We start from the raw sequence: 18688 nt of genomic DNA, 5'->3' as shown, positions 1-18688 counted from the left end.
ATCACCATTACACTTTAAACGTGTGATGATACAAAAATCTGCAAGTCCAAAGCGCAACTTGGTGCTATTCACTTTAATCCATAATTCATCATCAACAGATTTTCCCATCTTTTTAAAGAAATAGTTAGATAATAATTTCTTTGACACTTTCGACATGCTTGGAAAGTGCTATTCCATCAACTGACTCGACTAGACAGATTCATAATCCTTATTGGGATCACCATTATACTTTAAATGTGTGATGATACAAAACTCTGCAAGTCCAAAGCGCAACTTGGTACTATTCACTTTAATTCATAATTCATCACCTGTTGGTGACACCCACTTCCCTAAGCAATGGTGAATCAATAAATTGATTCTGTATAAAAACTTCGGGCAAGTCCATAAAATAACCAAAACATGTTCTTCTAAACATCTCAAGTTGTTGATCATCCAGGGTATCTTTCAAATGTCTTACTATACTGTAGTTTGTATGCATACTGATACGAGTACTATAATGATCACCCAAAGGAACATAGTAATCACAAAGCTACAGAAGTACAAAAATATGAATATATATATATATATATATATATATATATATATATATATATATATATATATATATATAAGCTATATTCGATACAGTATTACCTAATACACTTATACACTATGTAGATAGATGATACACTTTATATGCAAAATTTCACATTCTTTATCGTCTTGATATAAATTATATACAATATAAAAAAATATAATACATTTTATAAATAAATGTGGAATATAATTGCTATATTAGATACATTTGTTAATTTCCTTGTTAATGGCGTGCTGATCAATTCGGATTGTAGCTATGAGCATTTTGTTGATGAGATATACAAGCAATTGGGTAGGGATTCAATTACAAGTGAGATGGAGCTAAAATATACAGTGAAGGATGGATATGTAGCAATTCCAATATACAATGATATGAGTGTGTGCTTGTATATGGAGATGAAAAAGAAAAACCTGGATATCACTGAATATCCATTATGCATAACGTTGAAAACTATGTATTCGGGTGTTGAATGCTCATATTCAAGTTCATACTTGGGTGGTAACTTACTCACAAAGACTTCAGCTGGTTTACAATGTCAGAACGTGGAAGAAGTACATAGAACTAATATTGTTGAGATGATGAATAATTATGGAAAAGAAGACAAAATTGAGATAATAAAGGAAAATTGTATAATAGACAACCCACAACATGAAGAAATTACATGAAGAAATTACATAAGGTCAGTTGTATTGGGATAAAGATACACTCATTAGTGTAATAAAGTACTACACAATATGAAAAAATTGTCAATTTATATTGGATAGATCATCTACAACAAGGTATGATCTCTACGTATGAGATTGCACTTCTCTGTAGTTTTATGTATACTGCTTGTATAAAAAATGTATAGTTATTGTTAATGAGATTGTATATGTGTACTTCTCTATGACATTGTGTATATTTCTTTGTATAAATGTATATAAAATATATAATTATTGTATAATGAGGTTGTATAGTGTACTACTCTGGGATATTTTCTATAGTACTTGTATAACAAATGTAATATAAATGTATAATTTTTGTATAATCAGATTGCATATGTGTACTGCTTGTTTATTTGAGATACAAGTGTAAAAATCTGAAGAAGTGCATTATCGTAACACTATATTTTAAATAGGTATTGTCTTACATGCGTGGATGAAAGTTGCAAATGGAGTCTTAGATCTTCAAGTCTACACAAATCAAATGTCTTCATGGTCATACGGTTCAATGATGTTCACACTTGCCTAGAGACAGGTAGATTATTTTCACAACGTCTAGCAAAAATGATCTGCAACAAATATGTCAATCCAAAAACAACATATACTCCGGCAGACATTATGAGTGACATGAAACAACAGTGGATTAATATGAGTTACGTAAAAGCTTGTAGAACAAAAGAAAATGCGCTTGAACCGTTAAGAGGGATCCTACGCGAATCTTATAGTAAATTGCCGGGTCACTTGTATACGATAAGTATGACAAATCCTAATTCTATCACAATGTTACATAAATCAGAGGGCGGGCGCTTCATGTATGTTTTTGTCGCACTAAGTGCATCGATCATAGGATGGCAATACTGCAAGCCTATTATAGTGGTTGACAGGACATTCCTTAACTCATCACACAGGCGGACAATGTTAACAGCTAACGCACAAGATGCGGCAGGTGAATATGTTGTAGTCTCGTATAATAATTATATATGGTTTAAATAGTTCTTGACATGTTACATATATGGGAACAAGGAGTACAATAATATGAAATTTTTTTAGGCTAAGCTTAGAAATTGCTGGCTGGAGCTTGACATGTCACATATATGGGAACATTGACACATCACACCTAAGGGTGTGAATTTCTTCCTATTAGATGGGAGGATAACAAGTACCCAACGAACACTTTCAAAATTGATTAAAGCTAGACATGGTTAGCTAGTAGCTCGGTCCATCTAAAGTCGGAAACAACAGGTGAACAAATTATAATTTCTGTAACATTACCAAGATCATGTACAGGAGAAACCTGCTATATTTCCTTTCTTTACCTCTTAAGAAATCACCGCAATGTGAACGAGGAAAAGACCCACAACCTAGCATCAAAATGCAACATCTAATTCTAACAGAACTGGGAATACCACCACAGAACTTGCATGAAAATCATTTCCATTTTTTAAGATGTCATGATTACAAAAACAATAAAATGTCATGACTACAAAAACTATCGACTAAGAAGTCGGTATGAGGGCAAATCTTCCAACCGTATTATGTCCTCTTGCAAAAGCTCCCTTTCAATTTGTCGACGAGTGGACTTCATAACTGTCTGCATGAAACAAAGCAAATCTAAACATCAGGAATGCAGTACACATGAAGAAATAATTTATGAAAAGGTCAGTTCTCAAGAAAACATTAGTCTGTACTAGTGCAATTGTTCAGAGCATATAAAGAATTTCTCAAGAAAAGTAACTGAACTTAGTGACTGAAATATAATTAGATACTGACAATGTATTTGAGTACATATAAAACTACAAATAACTATACGAACCATTCTTCACACAGAACTTCAAATTACTAAGCAGAAAGCAAAACTGACAGCTATATTATGCAGGCAAGAATACTGCAAGTGATAGCTGAACTAAATCTTTTTTTTTCTTTTGATAACTGAAATCCCTGAGAGCCAGTGGTGCACGGTCCGAAAGCTGGTGGATAATGGGTCACCACCCCTCTACCCTTCTTCACTTAAATATGATACTTCTGTCAGGGTTTGAACCTGTAACATGAACCCTAACCCACACATCACCCGTTCTACTCTTACCATTAAATCAAAGCTTGGGGGCTGTTGAGCTGAAACTTTTAAGAAGCATATAAACTCCTAAGTATGGGAACTTTTATGAAAGCATATGGTACAGGATATGACATGAGCAGAATTGAATTATGAAGAACTGAACTTACATATCCCCAACTAAATCTCACTAATTACACATACAATTCATAAAAAATTAAAGGCACATACATTGAAGTCCATATATGATGCGTGCATGGCGAGCCACTGATTATCCATTAGCTTAAACGTGATACAATATAGCAGATCAAATGCTGATTCATTTTCTGTACAAAGGAAAAAGACATGCTTAGAAGGAAGATGCAAAACTGCAGAAGCATTAAATGGACAACACTTAAGGGGTTGACTAATGGAAATGAGGTAGATCTTCAGATCACGGTCAAGCATTTACCTGCAAGAAACTTCAAAAAAGTTGCTCCGACCAGATTTCTTGGTTTTACTGTAAAATGATGCATAATTAGCTAAATGAATCAACACAAGATTTCTCCTAGATCTTAGATTTGTCTTAGAGTTTCTACATTTTGCTGTAAAAAAGATAATAGAAGGAATACATACTAGCTTCTAGATCAAGCATCTGGATAAGCATAAAAGTGATGTTAACACCAGCAACAGCAAATGGGTATTCCCATAATGCCCTATCACCTTCCTGCTTTTGAAGAAGATCCTGGAATGATTTCTGCAAATAACATTAGGGAGAAGAAGAGGATGAATAGTGGATCTAGAACATTACTGCTAGAATTTGGCTCAAGCACAGAAGAGTTGTTCATAATTATTTGTAAACTTGATCATATGGTTTTGCAAATTTATTTCCCTTTTTTAAAACAAAATGAAGCAAGGAAATTGCTTGATTCATCAGTCTAAACATTACATGCTCCAGATACAACTCTTGGCTAGAATGACTTGCTACATGCAAGCTCAACATTTAGGCTTTGAATTATGTCAGTAGACTACCGGAAAGCTACACTTGTGCTTGTATAAACTTGTTCCAAAACAAAAAAACCTCATTTTTGTCTTATGGTAAAAGTGCTGAACAACCATACATTTAGCGTGAAATGTGGAATCTCTTCCATATCCAATGTCACCCAAATGTGAACTACTTCAACACATGAAAGGGTGAAAATTCATTGCCTAGCCAAAATAGTAGGCTTCTTTTGTATCATACCAGTATGTACCTCAATAAAAATCAACTAAGTCAATAAAAATCCACTAAAAAAAGAGTAACTTTGATGTTATAACTAAAAAAACTTACATTATGAGTCAAAAGTATATGATTTATTCAACTAATAAAGCGATTATTCTGAATAAATTATTAAGTTAGAATAAGATATAGAAGTGTTTAAAATGTGAAAGAGAAATGATTAGTTGAAAAGATATCACATGGACATTAAGACAGTAATAGTAGTAGTATTACTTATAGGAAGAAAAAACTAGTATCAGTTCATGCTCCTATTAGTTAAAAAAAATTGTAATAAGAAAATTATCCCCAAAAGGAAGGGAACGAGAACAAGTATATCGCGATGGCCAAAAGGGAAAATGTAGGCCAAGTATTTTGGTCAGAGTAAGAAATAGATGGAAAAATCATGAATTACATTCTTTAATGAGCTAAGTTTAGATCATAAGCTTTTCAGCAAATAGTAAGAGAAACATTTAATGAAAAAATACTCATACGACCATGACCAATATTCTAATGTCAAAAATCTTCCGCCTCTCTAATCTTTGAGCAAAGTCAAGGCAACTTTTTAAGGTAGAGAAAAAAAATAACGACAAGAGAGAATGCCTAATATCAGGTAAAACAAGGTAGATAATGTCTTTTGTTTTGGGTTTAGCTGGGAGGGAGATTACAGACAAGATTTCTTGTATTTCATTCATGTGCTAAATAAAAGAAATGCTTTCTGATTTAGTATACAAACATAAATGTCAGTGATCAACAGGCAATCATTCCAATAGAACACATCTGCAAAATTGGCGGTAATTATTTTGAAAACTCTATCAAACATCTTATACCAGGGATTTAATGCAATCCAGGCACTCCTAAAACATCAGATGAATATGTAATACTTTGATGTGGCTAAATTCATGCATTGTCATCGTCAATTCGTGCGGAGAAAGTTCTGCCAAAAATGGGCTACCCTCCAAAAAATATGGAAAAGGCAAAAGTAACCCCTTGTACTATGGCCGAATTTCTAATTACACACCTATTCTTTGCGGGGGTCCTATTACCCCCTGAACTAATTATTATCCCCTTAGAGCTGATGTGGCAGAAGAGAGTGTATGTCACCCTCTTTGAGAGAGTGAGAAAGGAGAAAATGTTTTTAAAAAAAAATTATAACATTTCTTTTTATTAAATATACAATTTTCCTTTTTTTTCTTTTTTATTTTTTCCTTTCTCTTTCTTTCTTTGCTTTTTCTATTCTTTCCTCCACGTTCGTTGCTTATAAGACTTGGCTGGAAAATAGTTCCGTGGCTTCCGGCGGCCTCCATATTCTCCGACAAGATGGTGTAATGGGTTTCATTCTTTTTCTCTCCAGATTTCCTTCTCTCTATCTCATGCCACAACTGCACCAGTATGGAGGATTACTGCCGTTTCTAATCTCTATCTCTACTCATCATTTTTAAACTTCTAATAACAATTGCTTCTCACTAGCAGAAATTGAAAAATCTAAGTCTCAAAAATCAATTTCCGATTTAACACAGAAGAAGCCCACGAAAGTTTCCTTCATCAGTTCACCACCCACACAATAGACCCGTGATGTCGTCGTTTACCGGCCCATCCTTTGCCTCCAGATATAGAGTCATTACTAATACCCCTAATACCCCTTTTGACAGAGACTGAGAGTAAATTGTCGGCGTCGCCGGAAAATGCTTCCCATCCCTTTGATTTTCTCACACGGAAAAAGTTTCTTATGTAGAAACTGAATTTTAAGATATGCACTGAGCTATTTTAGTTTTCATTTTCATATTTGCCTCTGTATTCAAATTATTTCTTGGGTTTCGTTAAATTAAACTGCTTAATCTCGTAGCTATTTGTATCCCGTGCATGTGCTGGAAAGATGGAGTGAGGGAGAAGAGAAGATGGTTTTAATGGTGGAAAGTTGGGGAAAGAAGATCGGATAAAAATAAACTATTTTAGTGGAAAATACACAGTAGGCGTGTGCATTTCACTACTGAGCACAAATGTGGCAGTGTTATTTCAAGGTGTTATTAATTCCATTTAAAAAGGTTCGGGGGATAATAGGACCCCCTCAAAGAATCGGTGTGTAATTGAAATTTCGACCATAGTATAGTTGGGTACTTGTACTGAAATGGCGGGATTGAGTGGAGGTGCACGCAAGTTGGCATGAACACCACGGTTATTAAAAAAAAATAGAAAAAGAAGAAGTTGCTGACCATATTGGTTCTCTAGAATTAGTATTGTGACAATTCCAATATTGTTGTCCTTGGGCAGAGGGTCTTTGGAAATAGCCTCTCTACCTCCACAAGACAGGGGTAAGGTCTACGTACACACTACCCTACCCAGACCCCAAATGTGGGATTATACTCGATATGTTGTTGTTGTTGTTATTGTTGTTGTTGTTGTTGTTATTGTTGTTGTTGTTGTTGTTGTTGTATATGGTGGGATTATGGAATGCATAATCAAATGCAGCCGTATCTTCTACCTCTCTTTGCTTACCATATAGCATTTTTTTTATCGATAAGTAATTTACCATAGAGCATATTAATTGATGAAATCTCAACTTTTATGAAAATGACAAATCCATGTAGCTTCTCCTGGATCTAATTTTTTCCTAGGCGGAAATATATAACATGTGCCACTAGATCTGATCACACTAAAATCTACCAACCTTAGAAGTATATTGTTATCTTTTCAGGCCTTTCTTCATGTTAAATTTCCAGGGCCTCAAATATCTTAGTTAATTTAATGAGATATAATTGTGCCAAATGTTAAAAGTTGGGGATGGCACATAAACTGCTTCACATAGACTTTTTTTGATGATGTAAACTGCTTCACATAGACTTCTTACAATTCTATTGGTTTTGTAGCCTAAATGGGTCCAAAATGCTTAACAAACTAGATCTGCACATGTCAATTAGCAGCTTCGTATTCTATAGTCCATCCAACAAATTTATTTGATTTTACAAGTCAGTTGAAATCGTGCTGTGAATGGTAAAGCTTTTCTATTTATTCGTGGTCAACCGAGATCTACACCAATCTACCAACTTATCCCAAAAAAAAAGGAAAAAAAGAAATTCACCTACCTTTAAATAAAATTACTGAGAGAAACACTTACCCAATTGTTTCAAAAAAATTTAGAAGCTAGGCGCAAAGAAAACTAAAGGGTGTCTGCTATTCTTTTCTGTTCAACAGTAGCAGGGAATGGCAGAGATTAACTGAACCATCCTTTAAGATGCCCATAACCAATACCCTCCCAACTACTATTATGTTTTCTAAGTTAAGCAATCAAATAGAATCATATTCTGACAATAGCATGAAAGAAAGAGGTGCATAAGAAACTGTGAGAACATACAGATGTGACACAACAATATGAATAAAAACTACAATATCAGGCGACAAAGTCATAAGACCAGTTTAAGAAGAAAAATAGCTGTTAGGTTGCCAAATGATCACCAAACCATAGCACATGTTGATACTAAAGATTAGCTTTTCATTATAAGCATAGAAGGTTTACATGTCACTATGTCATTCCTCCATAAAGAGAAGTCAAAAGGAGGACGCACCGGGAAATTTCTCACGAAATATAACAGGTTCTCCAGTGATATGAATCCGGCACCCCTATCAAAACCAATCAGATATGTTAGTGGTGAACCAAGACCAGAAGGACCGGGAGGTTGGGGTGTGGGGGTGGGGATGATGATGATGTACCTAAAGTCAGTAAAATGGAAGTAGGGAAGAGGAAGGAGGTCGATGGATGGTTGGGAATGATGAAAGGAGAATGGGCCGTGTTTGGGGTGGGGGTGGGGGTCAAGGGCATCTCGATTACATGTTGAAGTGGTTAATGATGATGTACCTAAAGTCAGTAGATGGATCTTTCCCTTGCCAACCCATTTCTTTCCACTGCTCAGATACTAAACCATGGAGTTCTTCCTCAGGGAAGGCAGCTTTCCACAATGCTCTTAAAGCTTCCTTTTGGGTAGGGAGAGACGAAGATGAACAGTAAGAAATGTAAATTTTAACCTTAATGTAATGTTTAAAAGCCTTAAAGATGTTATCTCATAAGTTCATCAGGAAACAGCTAAGATTTCAAATAGGATACCTGATGTTCTGGAATTGAACTATCATATGCAACATCTATACGGTTTTGTAGCCTTAGCAAGCATTCCTCCTGACATTAACAAAGTGGAAGATAACACCAATAAGCGCCAATGTGCCAAAGATATTCCATACTTCCTCACAGTGCTGTGAAGCTTATCAATCTGAATAACATAATCTCTAAGAATAAAACTGGATAATTGACGAAGTGGGAAATTGAAAATAGAAAGTTATATTGGCAATCAAATCAGAGCTATAAGATATTCATGTCTGAGAATTGGCACAATATAAAAGATTGTTAAAGCATATGTGAACCTCAACATGAGCTCAATTGGCAGACTGAATAAGAAATTAGATATAAGATATTCATGCCTGAGACTTGGCACAATTTAAAAGATAGTTAAAGCATATGCGAACCTCAACATGAGCTCAATTGGCAGACTGAATAAGAAATTAGATACTCCCTCTGTTTCAATTTAGATGAGGTACTTTGACTCGGCACAGAGTTTAAGAAAAAAAAAGACTTTTGAAATTTGTGATCTTAAAAGCTTAAGGGGTAAAAGCTTTGTGGGACCATGACATTTGTGTGGTTATAAAAGCTTCAATTTAAGGGTAAAATGGGTAAAATGAAGAGTTTAAAGTTGAACTATTTCCAATTGTAGAAATGTGTCATTCTTTTTGGAACAGACTAATAAGGAAAGTGTGTCATCTAAATTCAAACAGAGGGAGTATAAGATATTCATGCCTGAGACTTGGCACAATTTAAAAGATAGTTAAAGCATAGGCGAACCTCAACATGAGCTCAATTGGCAAACTGAATAAGAAAATAGATATAAGATATTCATGCCTGAGACTTGGCACAATTTAAAAGATAGTTAAAGCATATGCGAACCTACAATGAGCTCAATCGGCAGACTGAATAAGAAATTAGATATAAGATATTCATGCCTGAGACTTGGCATAATTTAAGAGATAGTTAAAGCATATGCAAACCTCAACATAAGCTCAATTCGCAGACTGGATAAGAAACAAAATAAAATTCACTACCACTCATAACACTCAGCATACGGAACCAGATAAAATTCACTACCACTCGCAACACTCGGCATATTCCCTTTTCGTTGGAAAAGGTAAAGTGTATAATCTTGGAGAAAACAATCAGAACTAGAAAACAAATTTGTGTTGCAAATTGGCAGTACCTCTAAGAAATCCTATCCAGAATACAAACTTTCAATAAGAGAGGATCAAAAGAACATAATACTGCATTGCGTTTTATGACACTCTTAAAATTTACCTAGCAGGAAGCTTAAACTTCATAGAAACCTACACTAGACTAATACCTGGACTGGTGTCAAATCAAATGATGGACGAGCATCAATATCTCTTGTCTGGGCACAAACACATGAAAGACCTCTGCCAAGCCATGCTGCTGATCCTGCCACAACCTCTGTAGTGACAGAAGGAAAAAATAATCTAAGGAAAATGGGAGCTCTAGAGTTTTCAATAACGACATGCTTCTAGTATTATGAAACAAAAGAAGATTTAGACACAAGAAGAGAAGTATCCTTTTTTTGTGACAAGGAAAAGAAGTGTATCTTTCTTGACACAGAGAGAAGACAACTCTAAATCATATAAGCAAAGTTTCATAACTAACTCAAGAATGCAACAATTCAGCAACTATGACGAGGTTCAATTTTGTAATCAGGATATTACCATAATTAGATCACAATACACACATAGGTACCAACATGACGTTACAATACGAACATCATGGGCTACACTACTCAGCTAGATAGTAGAAATCTTACCTCCCAAAATTGGTCATTGAGTAGTGAGAACAAGAGCATACTTTTTTTTCTTTTACATTGTTTAACCAAGGAAATGTATTGATAATGAGAGATAAGTACCAAGAGAGTGCTGTTACAAATGTACAAAAACAGCAGGAAACCTTGATCATAAATATGCCATTCAAGTGTCTTAACATTTATGAAATAGCCTTCTTTAAGCACAACAAGAAAAAAGAAATCACCTCCCAACATGGAGCACAAGGCAAGAACCACATTCACACAATTTTACCAGCAAAATTGCCTTTTACAGTTGTTTCACAAAAAATAATTTCACCATTTGAAAGCTAAAATCAGATGTAATTGTGTGATGTAAATTCCTCAAAGAAGAGGGGGAAAAAAGCTCTGTCACAGCTGTTTAAATTAACTGATCACAGTATTCTATAGAGCAGCTCAATAAACAATCCTGCTTTCTGATAAAGTGCTACCCCTCAATCAACAGCTATTACTTCTAACAGTCTGGTTAGCTAATCACGGTGTTTAATAGTTATGCATATGCAGCCAGTACCACTACCAAAAGCTAAACTCAATGACCTAGTACATTCACAAGCATTCATTTCTAGTGTTCCTGTCCAATCTAGAATTATCAGGGATAGTTTGAGTCAATAAAAGCTATACTCCGCACATTTCCTTATTGAAAAGGTCAACAGCAGGCATTAATTTTAACCTACAAAGCAAAACTACTATGAAACAACAGTAGTTAGATCATGCATAACAATTTCCAAATATTGTTAGTGAAAGCTCCTTATCTGAAAAAAAATGTTGGTGAAAGTATTTTTTTTTTAAGAGAACCAAATAGCAGGGGCAGATGTAGTGTTAATGTTATTGGTTAATCCGAACCTAGTAGTTTGGCTCAAACGCTATATATAGGTTATAAGATTCACTAAATAAATAAAAATAATAGATTTCAAACCCAGTAAATCAAATGGCCCGTGATAGAATTGCGAACATGAGTCCATAAAGTTCAAATCATAGATCCGCCTCTGCCAAGTAGACAGCTCTGTAGCTACTGCCATTCTTTTCCAGTAGCAGCTTAACTAATAGTAATCCATTGAATCAAAAGTCATTCCTCAAACTGTACCGAACAAATAACTCAATTACATAAACAAATGAATCCATTTCCCAAATCATATACTAATATGTCCTATGTGCACGTGTATAGTATTTAGTGCACACAAATTCATGCATCTATCTCAACACAAAACTAGGGCACGAAAAAACAAAATTGCGGAAAAAGTAAGCAACGGACGCAAACTCACCACAAATGTCAATGTTAGCACGCATGAGTAAACCTAATTTCAATCCACAGATAGAAACTCAGATAATGAAAGCAGTACGGTAATAGAGGTGGAGAGAAAAAAAAAAGGAACATGTGTTTGCGTTGTAAAAGTAAAAAACAGGAATATATACCAGAAGAAGTAGAATGGCAAGTAGTACTATTTCCTCTTTCAAATCCTTGTGATATCCTCCTAACTGCTACGAACGATTCTCCTCTATCGTCCATTTTTACCAATGAACTCAAATTTCAATGCTAACACTAAATTCAAACGATCACTGTCTCGAAGTCAATGCGGACACTTCCTTTTCTGGAACTGAACAAAAATGGATAAAAATGGATTCGGTTTCTTGAATAGAAATGGAAGATTCCTTCATCAAAGCCGCAAGATCTGCTATAAGAATGAAAGGCGCACGCAAGAAAAATATCTGCTTTAAGATTCGGCTTCCACCTAATACAAAGTTTCTTTTTAATATATATATATATATATATATGAAGTATTTACGGCCAGCTAGGAGCTAGCAGTTCTGTGTGTGCGTGTATATTTTGAGAGATTCTTGATACGAAATTCTCGTTCGTAGATATTTCGCCCTAGCAATCAGGGAAAATGAGAACGAAAAAAAAAAGGGAGGGACGTTGGGGGTAGCGAACGGGGTGGGGGTTGAGAGTGATATAAGCAGTTTGTTGAGTTGGGCGGCCTTCTTGTCCGTTATTGGAGGAAAGATTTTTAAGTAAAAAGTTTCAACTATTACGTCCGCTGTGTAAAATAATTTTCGAATTATCGAATCATTAACTTAATGGAATTAGAAATTGATAAATGTTTACCCTAAAAAACGGATAACAATTCAATTTGTAAGTAGTTTTAATAATACATGGATTTATTCAATACAAACGGTAAAGATTGCTAGAATAAACAAATAAGAGATGTAATAAATTATCAAACCGCTTGAAAATAAAGGGAAGAGGGCTGATTCTCGACTCGAGGGCAGCCTCAATGAGGTATCCGTCTTCGATCCCGAGCTTCTGATAATGAAACACTAATCAACAAACGTAAGAGCTTTGAATAACAGAAAAATAATAGTATATTACCTTGGTATGCGTGTTACAATACCCTTAATAAATAATCACACCCCCTTTATATAGTAGGGGAGTCCTAATCTAGGTACAATTTCATAAAAGGTAAAAAATCTTACGTTTAACTAATCACCAAATTTTCGCCGGTACGTGCCGAGATCCACGCTGCGATACCTGGCCGGTCACGGATATCACGGCCTCCTGTTAATCATGTCCGGTCGCCCGATAATACTCTCTGAATTCTTTTAAGATTTGGATCGATACCGGGGTCACGGCCCCGATATTCTCGAGGACGGGCGTCATGCCCCCGAAACCTGTCTCGATGAGTCCCTTACCTCGATTCCGGCACATTATCATCACGTCCCTTATTCGATTTATTTTATCGAAACCGGGTCGTCTCATGGGTCCGGTTTCACCCGTATACAGATAGTCCCCTCATTTCTCGAGAGTAAGGTTTACGAAAACGACAAGTAACGACATGAGTTCTTCGATCTTTCTTCGAACACGCTACGACACAAAACGACAAAGAAACCGAAACGTCCCGTCAGTCACGTCATAATGACCCCAAAGCATGTCAGTCGTCGGTAGGCTGCTCCTGGATGCAAAACGGCGTGAAGCACCTATAAATACCCCTTCCTTCGTTCAATTATTACTTTTGACCAAGCTTCCACCTTCGATCCTTCAAGATATCACTGCCTGCCTTCATTCTTCAATATCCTTACCTTTGTTCGTCAAATTGCAACCTTTCTTTACCTCTCACTTAAGCCAGTGTGCTTGATTTTCTTAGCAAGTTCTCACCATTCATCTCCCCATTCTCCTTCATACCTTCAAACCTTTTTATCCAAATAAAAAATGGCAAAGACTTCTAAGACCGTTTCCCAAAAAGATGCTCCTTCTTCTACGCAGCCGACCACTGAGGTCAAGGAGATCGCCCCTGATATGGTCGTCCTTGAGAGGTCCGCTCCGGGCGCGGCCACTGATGAACCAGCAGCCGAGCCCCCCTTAAAAATGTTCATCCTCGGGGTGTGTTTGGTTAATGATGACTTCAAGGTCGAAAAGCCCTCTTCGGTTCAAGGCCGATGCGAGGCGGTGTCACGGTATATCTGCTCCATTACCGAGGTCGTTCTTCCTGCAGTTCGAAAGGACTGTGGTCGGGCGGATAATGATATAGTGATTCCCGGGCCCAATGACGACATCACTACCCATGTTGAGGGATATTTGAGTGTTTATACTTATCCCTTTACATTGGGCCCGGTGGACCCGGTCATCTTGGACTTTTGCAAGAGGTACGAATGCCTCGGAAAAATCCACTCATCGCTGTGGAGGATCGTGATCCTCCTCTGATTCTTTGTGAACAAAATCGACTCATGTACATTCACCATCGATCATCTACTCCGCTTGTACAGTCCCCGAATCTTCCGGGGGGACTGATAAAGCTTGTACGCCGGGCTAGCAAAGCCCCATTTTCAAGTATCGACGAGGACCGGGATCGAGGCTGGCAGGGACGCTTTGTCCAGGTGAGGACCGCAGACTTGATCCCTACCGAGTGGAGACCATTCCCCGAGAAGTGGAACGTAGCACGCAAGTATATCTTCCTTTTAAATGTTGACTTTATGTCTTATCTTTCTTTTTCTCATCGGTATTCGTTGTGGTGCATCCCTCGCTCGAGTCTCAAACGCTATTCCTCGGCTCAAGGAGTGGATCTGAGGCATTTGTTCACAGATGCCTTATGTCGAGCGCTCGTGGGTCGAACTTTCAAAGGGTCGCTCGAAGGCCCGTTCTCACGGTAAGATTCCTCTCTCCGAATAAGTAGCACTAGACTTTCTTTTTCAACGTTATGTCCTCATTGCTTCTCTTTTTTTTTGCAGAATTGCCTAAGACCATCGAGCTTAGGCCCCTGGTAGGGGGCGAGGACCTGCCCGCTGATCCTTCTATTTCGGAGCAGCCCGGAGCCACAGCAGGAGAGAGGAAAATGAGGAGGGCTCTGAGTTCCCCAAGCTCGGAGCAAAGGAAACCAAGGAGAAGGTTGGCTAGTAAGCCAAAGGAAAGCTTCATCTCCCGAGTGCCTGACTCAGATTCACTCTTCTGGCTCAAGGACGAGCCCGAGGAGGACGATCTTTTTATGGCCCGCGAGCCGTCCGTTCCAGAGGAACAGGTGGCATATGAGGGGGAAATAACGGAGGATAATCCCCCTCAAGTTCACGAGGCTGGTACAGAGGTGAGGGTCGAGACCTCTCGAGTCGCCGGCTCCGCCCCGCTCGGTGTTATAGAAATTTTAGGATTGCCCTCGTTCACAGAGTTCATGTTCGATGAAGCCCGAGCGACGAAGGAGCGATTCAATGAAGGGGCTCATGGAGCGGACGATCCCCTCCGATACTTCTTTGATGGTGTAGACTCAACCTCCCTGGAAGACTTCTACGGGTTGGATGACTTAGAGGTGCCGAGGAAAAGTCTATCATCATAGGTCGGTGGGCCGAACTCGATCCCGAGGTTGATCAACCGGTTCCCCGCTTCGAGCACGGATCCTGGCCGAAAGCAATCAGTTATTATCACCGTCCCGGAGGATGCTCGGGTTCTTTCTGCCCCTGTCGGGGTAGCTAGCTACCTCCTGGTGCCTGGTAACCGAAGAAGACCAGGCAAAAACGAACGAGGTGGATGCGCCATGCTTGTTCAATGAAGCACAATAGGCGCTGAACCGGGTAATGTGTTATCACACTCTTTTATCTTCGAATTTAGTTTTTGATGACTCTAATGCCTTTTTTCACATTTTGCAGGCCTCGTTGCTCCACCATGAAACCTTTCTCCGGTACCGGGATGATCTTAGCCAACTCGAGGCCGAGGTCAAAGAGCTTGCTGAGAAGAGAGACATGTATAAGCTTCTCAGCGAGCAATGTGAAAGAGAAGTCAGGAATCTCTGGGCTGAGTTGGATGCGGCTCAGAAAGAACATGCCGCCCTGGTGGAACAGGTAAATATCTTTGAAGTTAGTGACGATGAGTTATGTATGGAGACTAACTGTCAAAACCCGTAGGTCCAGCAGAAGCTTGATCGGATCGACCAGCTTCGAGCCGAGATGGACGAGGTCAAGGCCTTGGCCGAAGAGTGGAAGGGCAAAATGGACCCATTGGCTTTGGAAAAGGAGACTAACCGGGAGTAGCTGGCCTCGGCTGAGGTCCAACTTCGAGCGATGAGGGAGAAAGCTGAGGCCCGGTCCTAAAAAATCGAAGACCTCCAGTCTTAACTGGGCTCGGCCGTTGCTGAACGGGATACCCTTGACAAGGAGCTTAAAATAGCCAAGTCAGCGGCGGAAATAACCAGTGTCGATGCTGAAGAGATGGTGGCCCAGTACAGAGATGACACTGAGGCAGCCCAGGATCGCCTAAAAGTCACTGTCGAATACATGAAGTGGAAGTCCCAAATAGAGGCTCTCGAGGAAGTCTATGCCCGGGATATCGACCTATCGGCCGAGATCAAAAATGCTTAGAGGCTCGAGGCCAAGGCCAAGAAGTTGGCAGATCCCGAGGACGAGGAAGGCTCTGAGGGTTCCGACAAATCTAAGGGTGGAGAGGACCCCGATGGTCCCGATAACGAGGCTCTGGAGAAGATGAGGCTTAGGTGCCTTGTAGATTTTCTTTGTTTTTGTATTTTTGTATATTTTGTTGAGGCCGTTTGGCCTTTGTAAAGATCTTTATATATATACAAGGCTTTTATTTTTTCCCTTTGGCAATATTCAAGAAGGCTTTTCTTTTTTCCCTTTGGCAATTTTCAAGTTTGGGTTTCTCTTTACGATTGCAAAGATTTCAAATGCCTTAGCACATAGTAATAAGGTTTTGTTCGGAGGTTCGAACAAGGCTTGTTCTCGATGTAATTTTGCTTAAAACTCGTGGGGACTTGGTATGACCGGAAGCTTTCCCCAAAGCGCTTACTTAGGAGTTTTTAGATTATATTTTTGCCGAGGGTAGCCTTTGAACCAGTTTGGAATTTTTGAAGGCCTTATGTTTTGGTTACGGGTTTTGGACGTCTCCGGATCATTTCTAGGATGGACGTAGCCTTTTAAGTTCGGGTATTGCCCAATAGGCTTACTACCTCTGGCTTTGATACCCGAGGCGTCCGGGCTTGCCTAGGATGACAGTCCTCGAGTGGGGGTGGCCGTAGCCTTTAAAGTTCGGGAACTGCCTAATAGGTTTTTGTGCCCCCGGGCTTCGACAGCCGAGGCATCCCAGTTTGTCTTGAACGAGAGTCCCCGAGTGGGGGTGATTTCTTGGATCCGGATAGAGGTGGCCCTTGGGCTCGATGTCCTTAAGGAACAAAATGTAGTAGTTTTTAGGAGACAAAATATGTATTTGCAAGGTAGAAACTTTCTTTCATTTCTGTGCGCAACATACAAGATTACAAATGTGTACAAGTTTTGTGTTATGGCTTAAGTGGTCTATGTGGGAACGGTTCATTTGACCGTTTGGCCCTTACAATAAATTCTATCCACCGAGCCCAGATTGTTTGAGCACAAAGTTTCTTTCCTTGCTAGAATCATTATCTGAGGGTGACGACCCCCAATATTCGAGGCCGATCGTAGAGAGGGATCGGATATTGTTGATGCGACCCTCAACTCCGGTTCATAGCTGGTCTTTAATTCTAAGTTAGCACGATCTAGTGTTGCCTCGTTAAAAACCTTACCGAAAAATCCATTTGGGACAAAACCGGTACAAGGGAAAAAGAGTGCAACGCGTGCTTTCAGGCCTAATAACTCCATCATTCTTTGGCCGTTGCCTGCAAGTGTTAGTTCAATTCATAATATATGTAAAGAAAAGAATGAATGGGGGTCATATCTTAGCAGTAGTACCGTTTTAAGTGGGTCACATTCCAGTTGTTCGGTAGTCGCTCACTTTTCCCTACTTCAAGTTTGTATGATCCTTTGCCGGTGATCTCGATAATTCAATACGGACCTTCCCAATTCGATCCCAGCTTACCTTCGTTCGGGTTCCAAGTGCTTAGTGTCACTTTTCTTAACACCAAGCCCTCGATATTGAAGTGTCGGAGGTTGGCTCTCCGGTTGTAATACCTTTCGATCCATTATTTTTGGGCGGCCAACCGGACGAGGGCGGCCTCGCGCCTCTCGTCCAATAGTTCCAGGCTCGTGCTCATTGCCTCATCGTTTTACTCTTCAGTCGCATATCGGAACCTAAGACTCGGTTCTCCTACTTCGACCGATATTAGCGCTTCAGCACCGTAGACTAACGAGAACGGGGTGGCCCCGGTACTAGATTTTGAGGTCGTACGATATGCCCACAGGACTTCGGGCAAAACAAATTTCCATTTTTCTTTGGCGTCGGTCAACCTCTTCTTAAGATTTTGGAGTATGGTTTTGTTCGTAGATTCCACCTGCCCATTCCCATTAGGTTGATAGGGTGTCGATAAGATCCTTTTGATCTTTTGGTCCTCGAAAAATTTACTCATTTTACTGCCGATGAACTTCTTACCATTGTCGCACACGATCTCGGTTGGCATTCTAAACCGGCATATTATGTGGTCCCAAATGAAGTCAATAACTTCTTTCTCTCGGACTTTTTCAAATGCCTAGGCTTCCACCCATTTAGAAAAATAGTCAGTTATAAATAATATAAATTGAGCCTTACCAGGTGACCATGGCAGGGGACCAATGATGTCCATTCCCCATTTCATGAATGACCAGGGTGACAGGACTAAATGCAGTAGCTCCTCGGGCTGATGAATCATCAGTGCATGCCTCTGACATCAGTCGCATTTTCACATGAACTCTTTTGCGTCTTTATCCATGTCTATCCAGTAGTAGCCGGCCCTGATTATCTTACGAACCAACGAT

At 38.9% G+C, this 18688-nt stretch overlaps 1 protein-coding gene across 1 annotated transcript; it reads right to left on the bottom strand.

The window, feature by feature from the left end:
- Positions 1-2509: 2509 nt before the first annotated feature.
- On the bottom strand, positions 2510-12371 carry LOC107773628 (uncharacterized). The gene is made up of 9 exons (XM_075246439.1): positions 11912-12371; positions 9998-10104; positions 8662-8730; positions 8416-8531; positions 8126-8180; positions 3944-4064; positions 3780-3827; positions 3560-3654; positions 2510-2869 (listed from the first exon to the last, which is right to left on the bottom strand). The coding sequence occupies exons 1-9, from the start codon at positions 12003-12005 to the stop codon at positions 2768-2770; spliced, it is 807 nt and encodes a 268-aa protein (XP_075102540.1). The 5' UTR covers positions 12006-12371; the 3' UTR covers positions 2510-2767.
- Between the last annotated feature and the right edge of the window lie 6317 nt (positions 12372-18688).

This window comes from Nicotiana tabacum, chromosome 23 (genome assembly GCF_000715075.1).
Source record: "Nicotiana tabacum cultivar K326 chromosome 23, ASM71507v2, whole genome shotgun sequence".
NCBI classification, from domain to species: Eukaryota; Viridiplantae; Streptophyta; class Magnoliopsida; order Solanales; family Solanaceae; genus Nicotiana; species Nicotiana tabacum.
The sequence above is the reverse complement of the archived record's forward strand: the minus strand, read 5'-3'. Positions and strand labels throughout refer to the sequence as shown.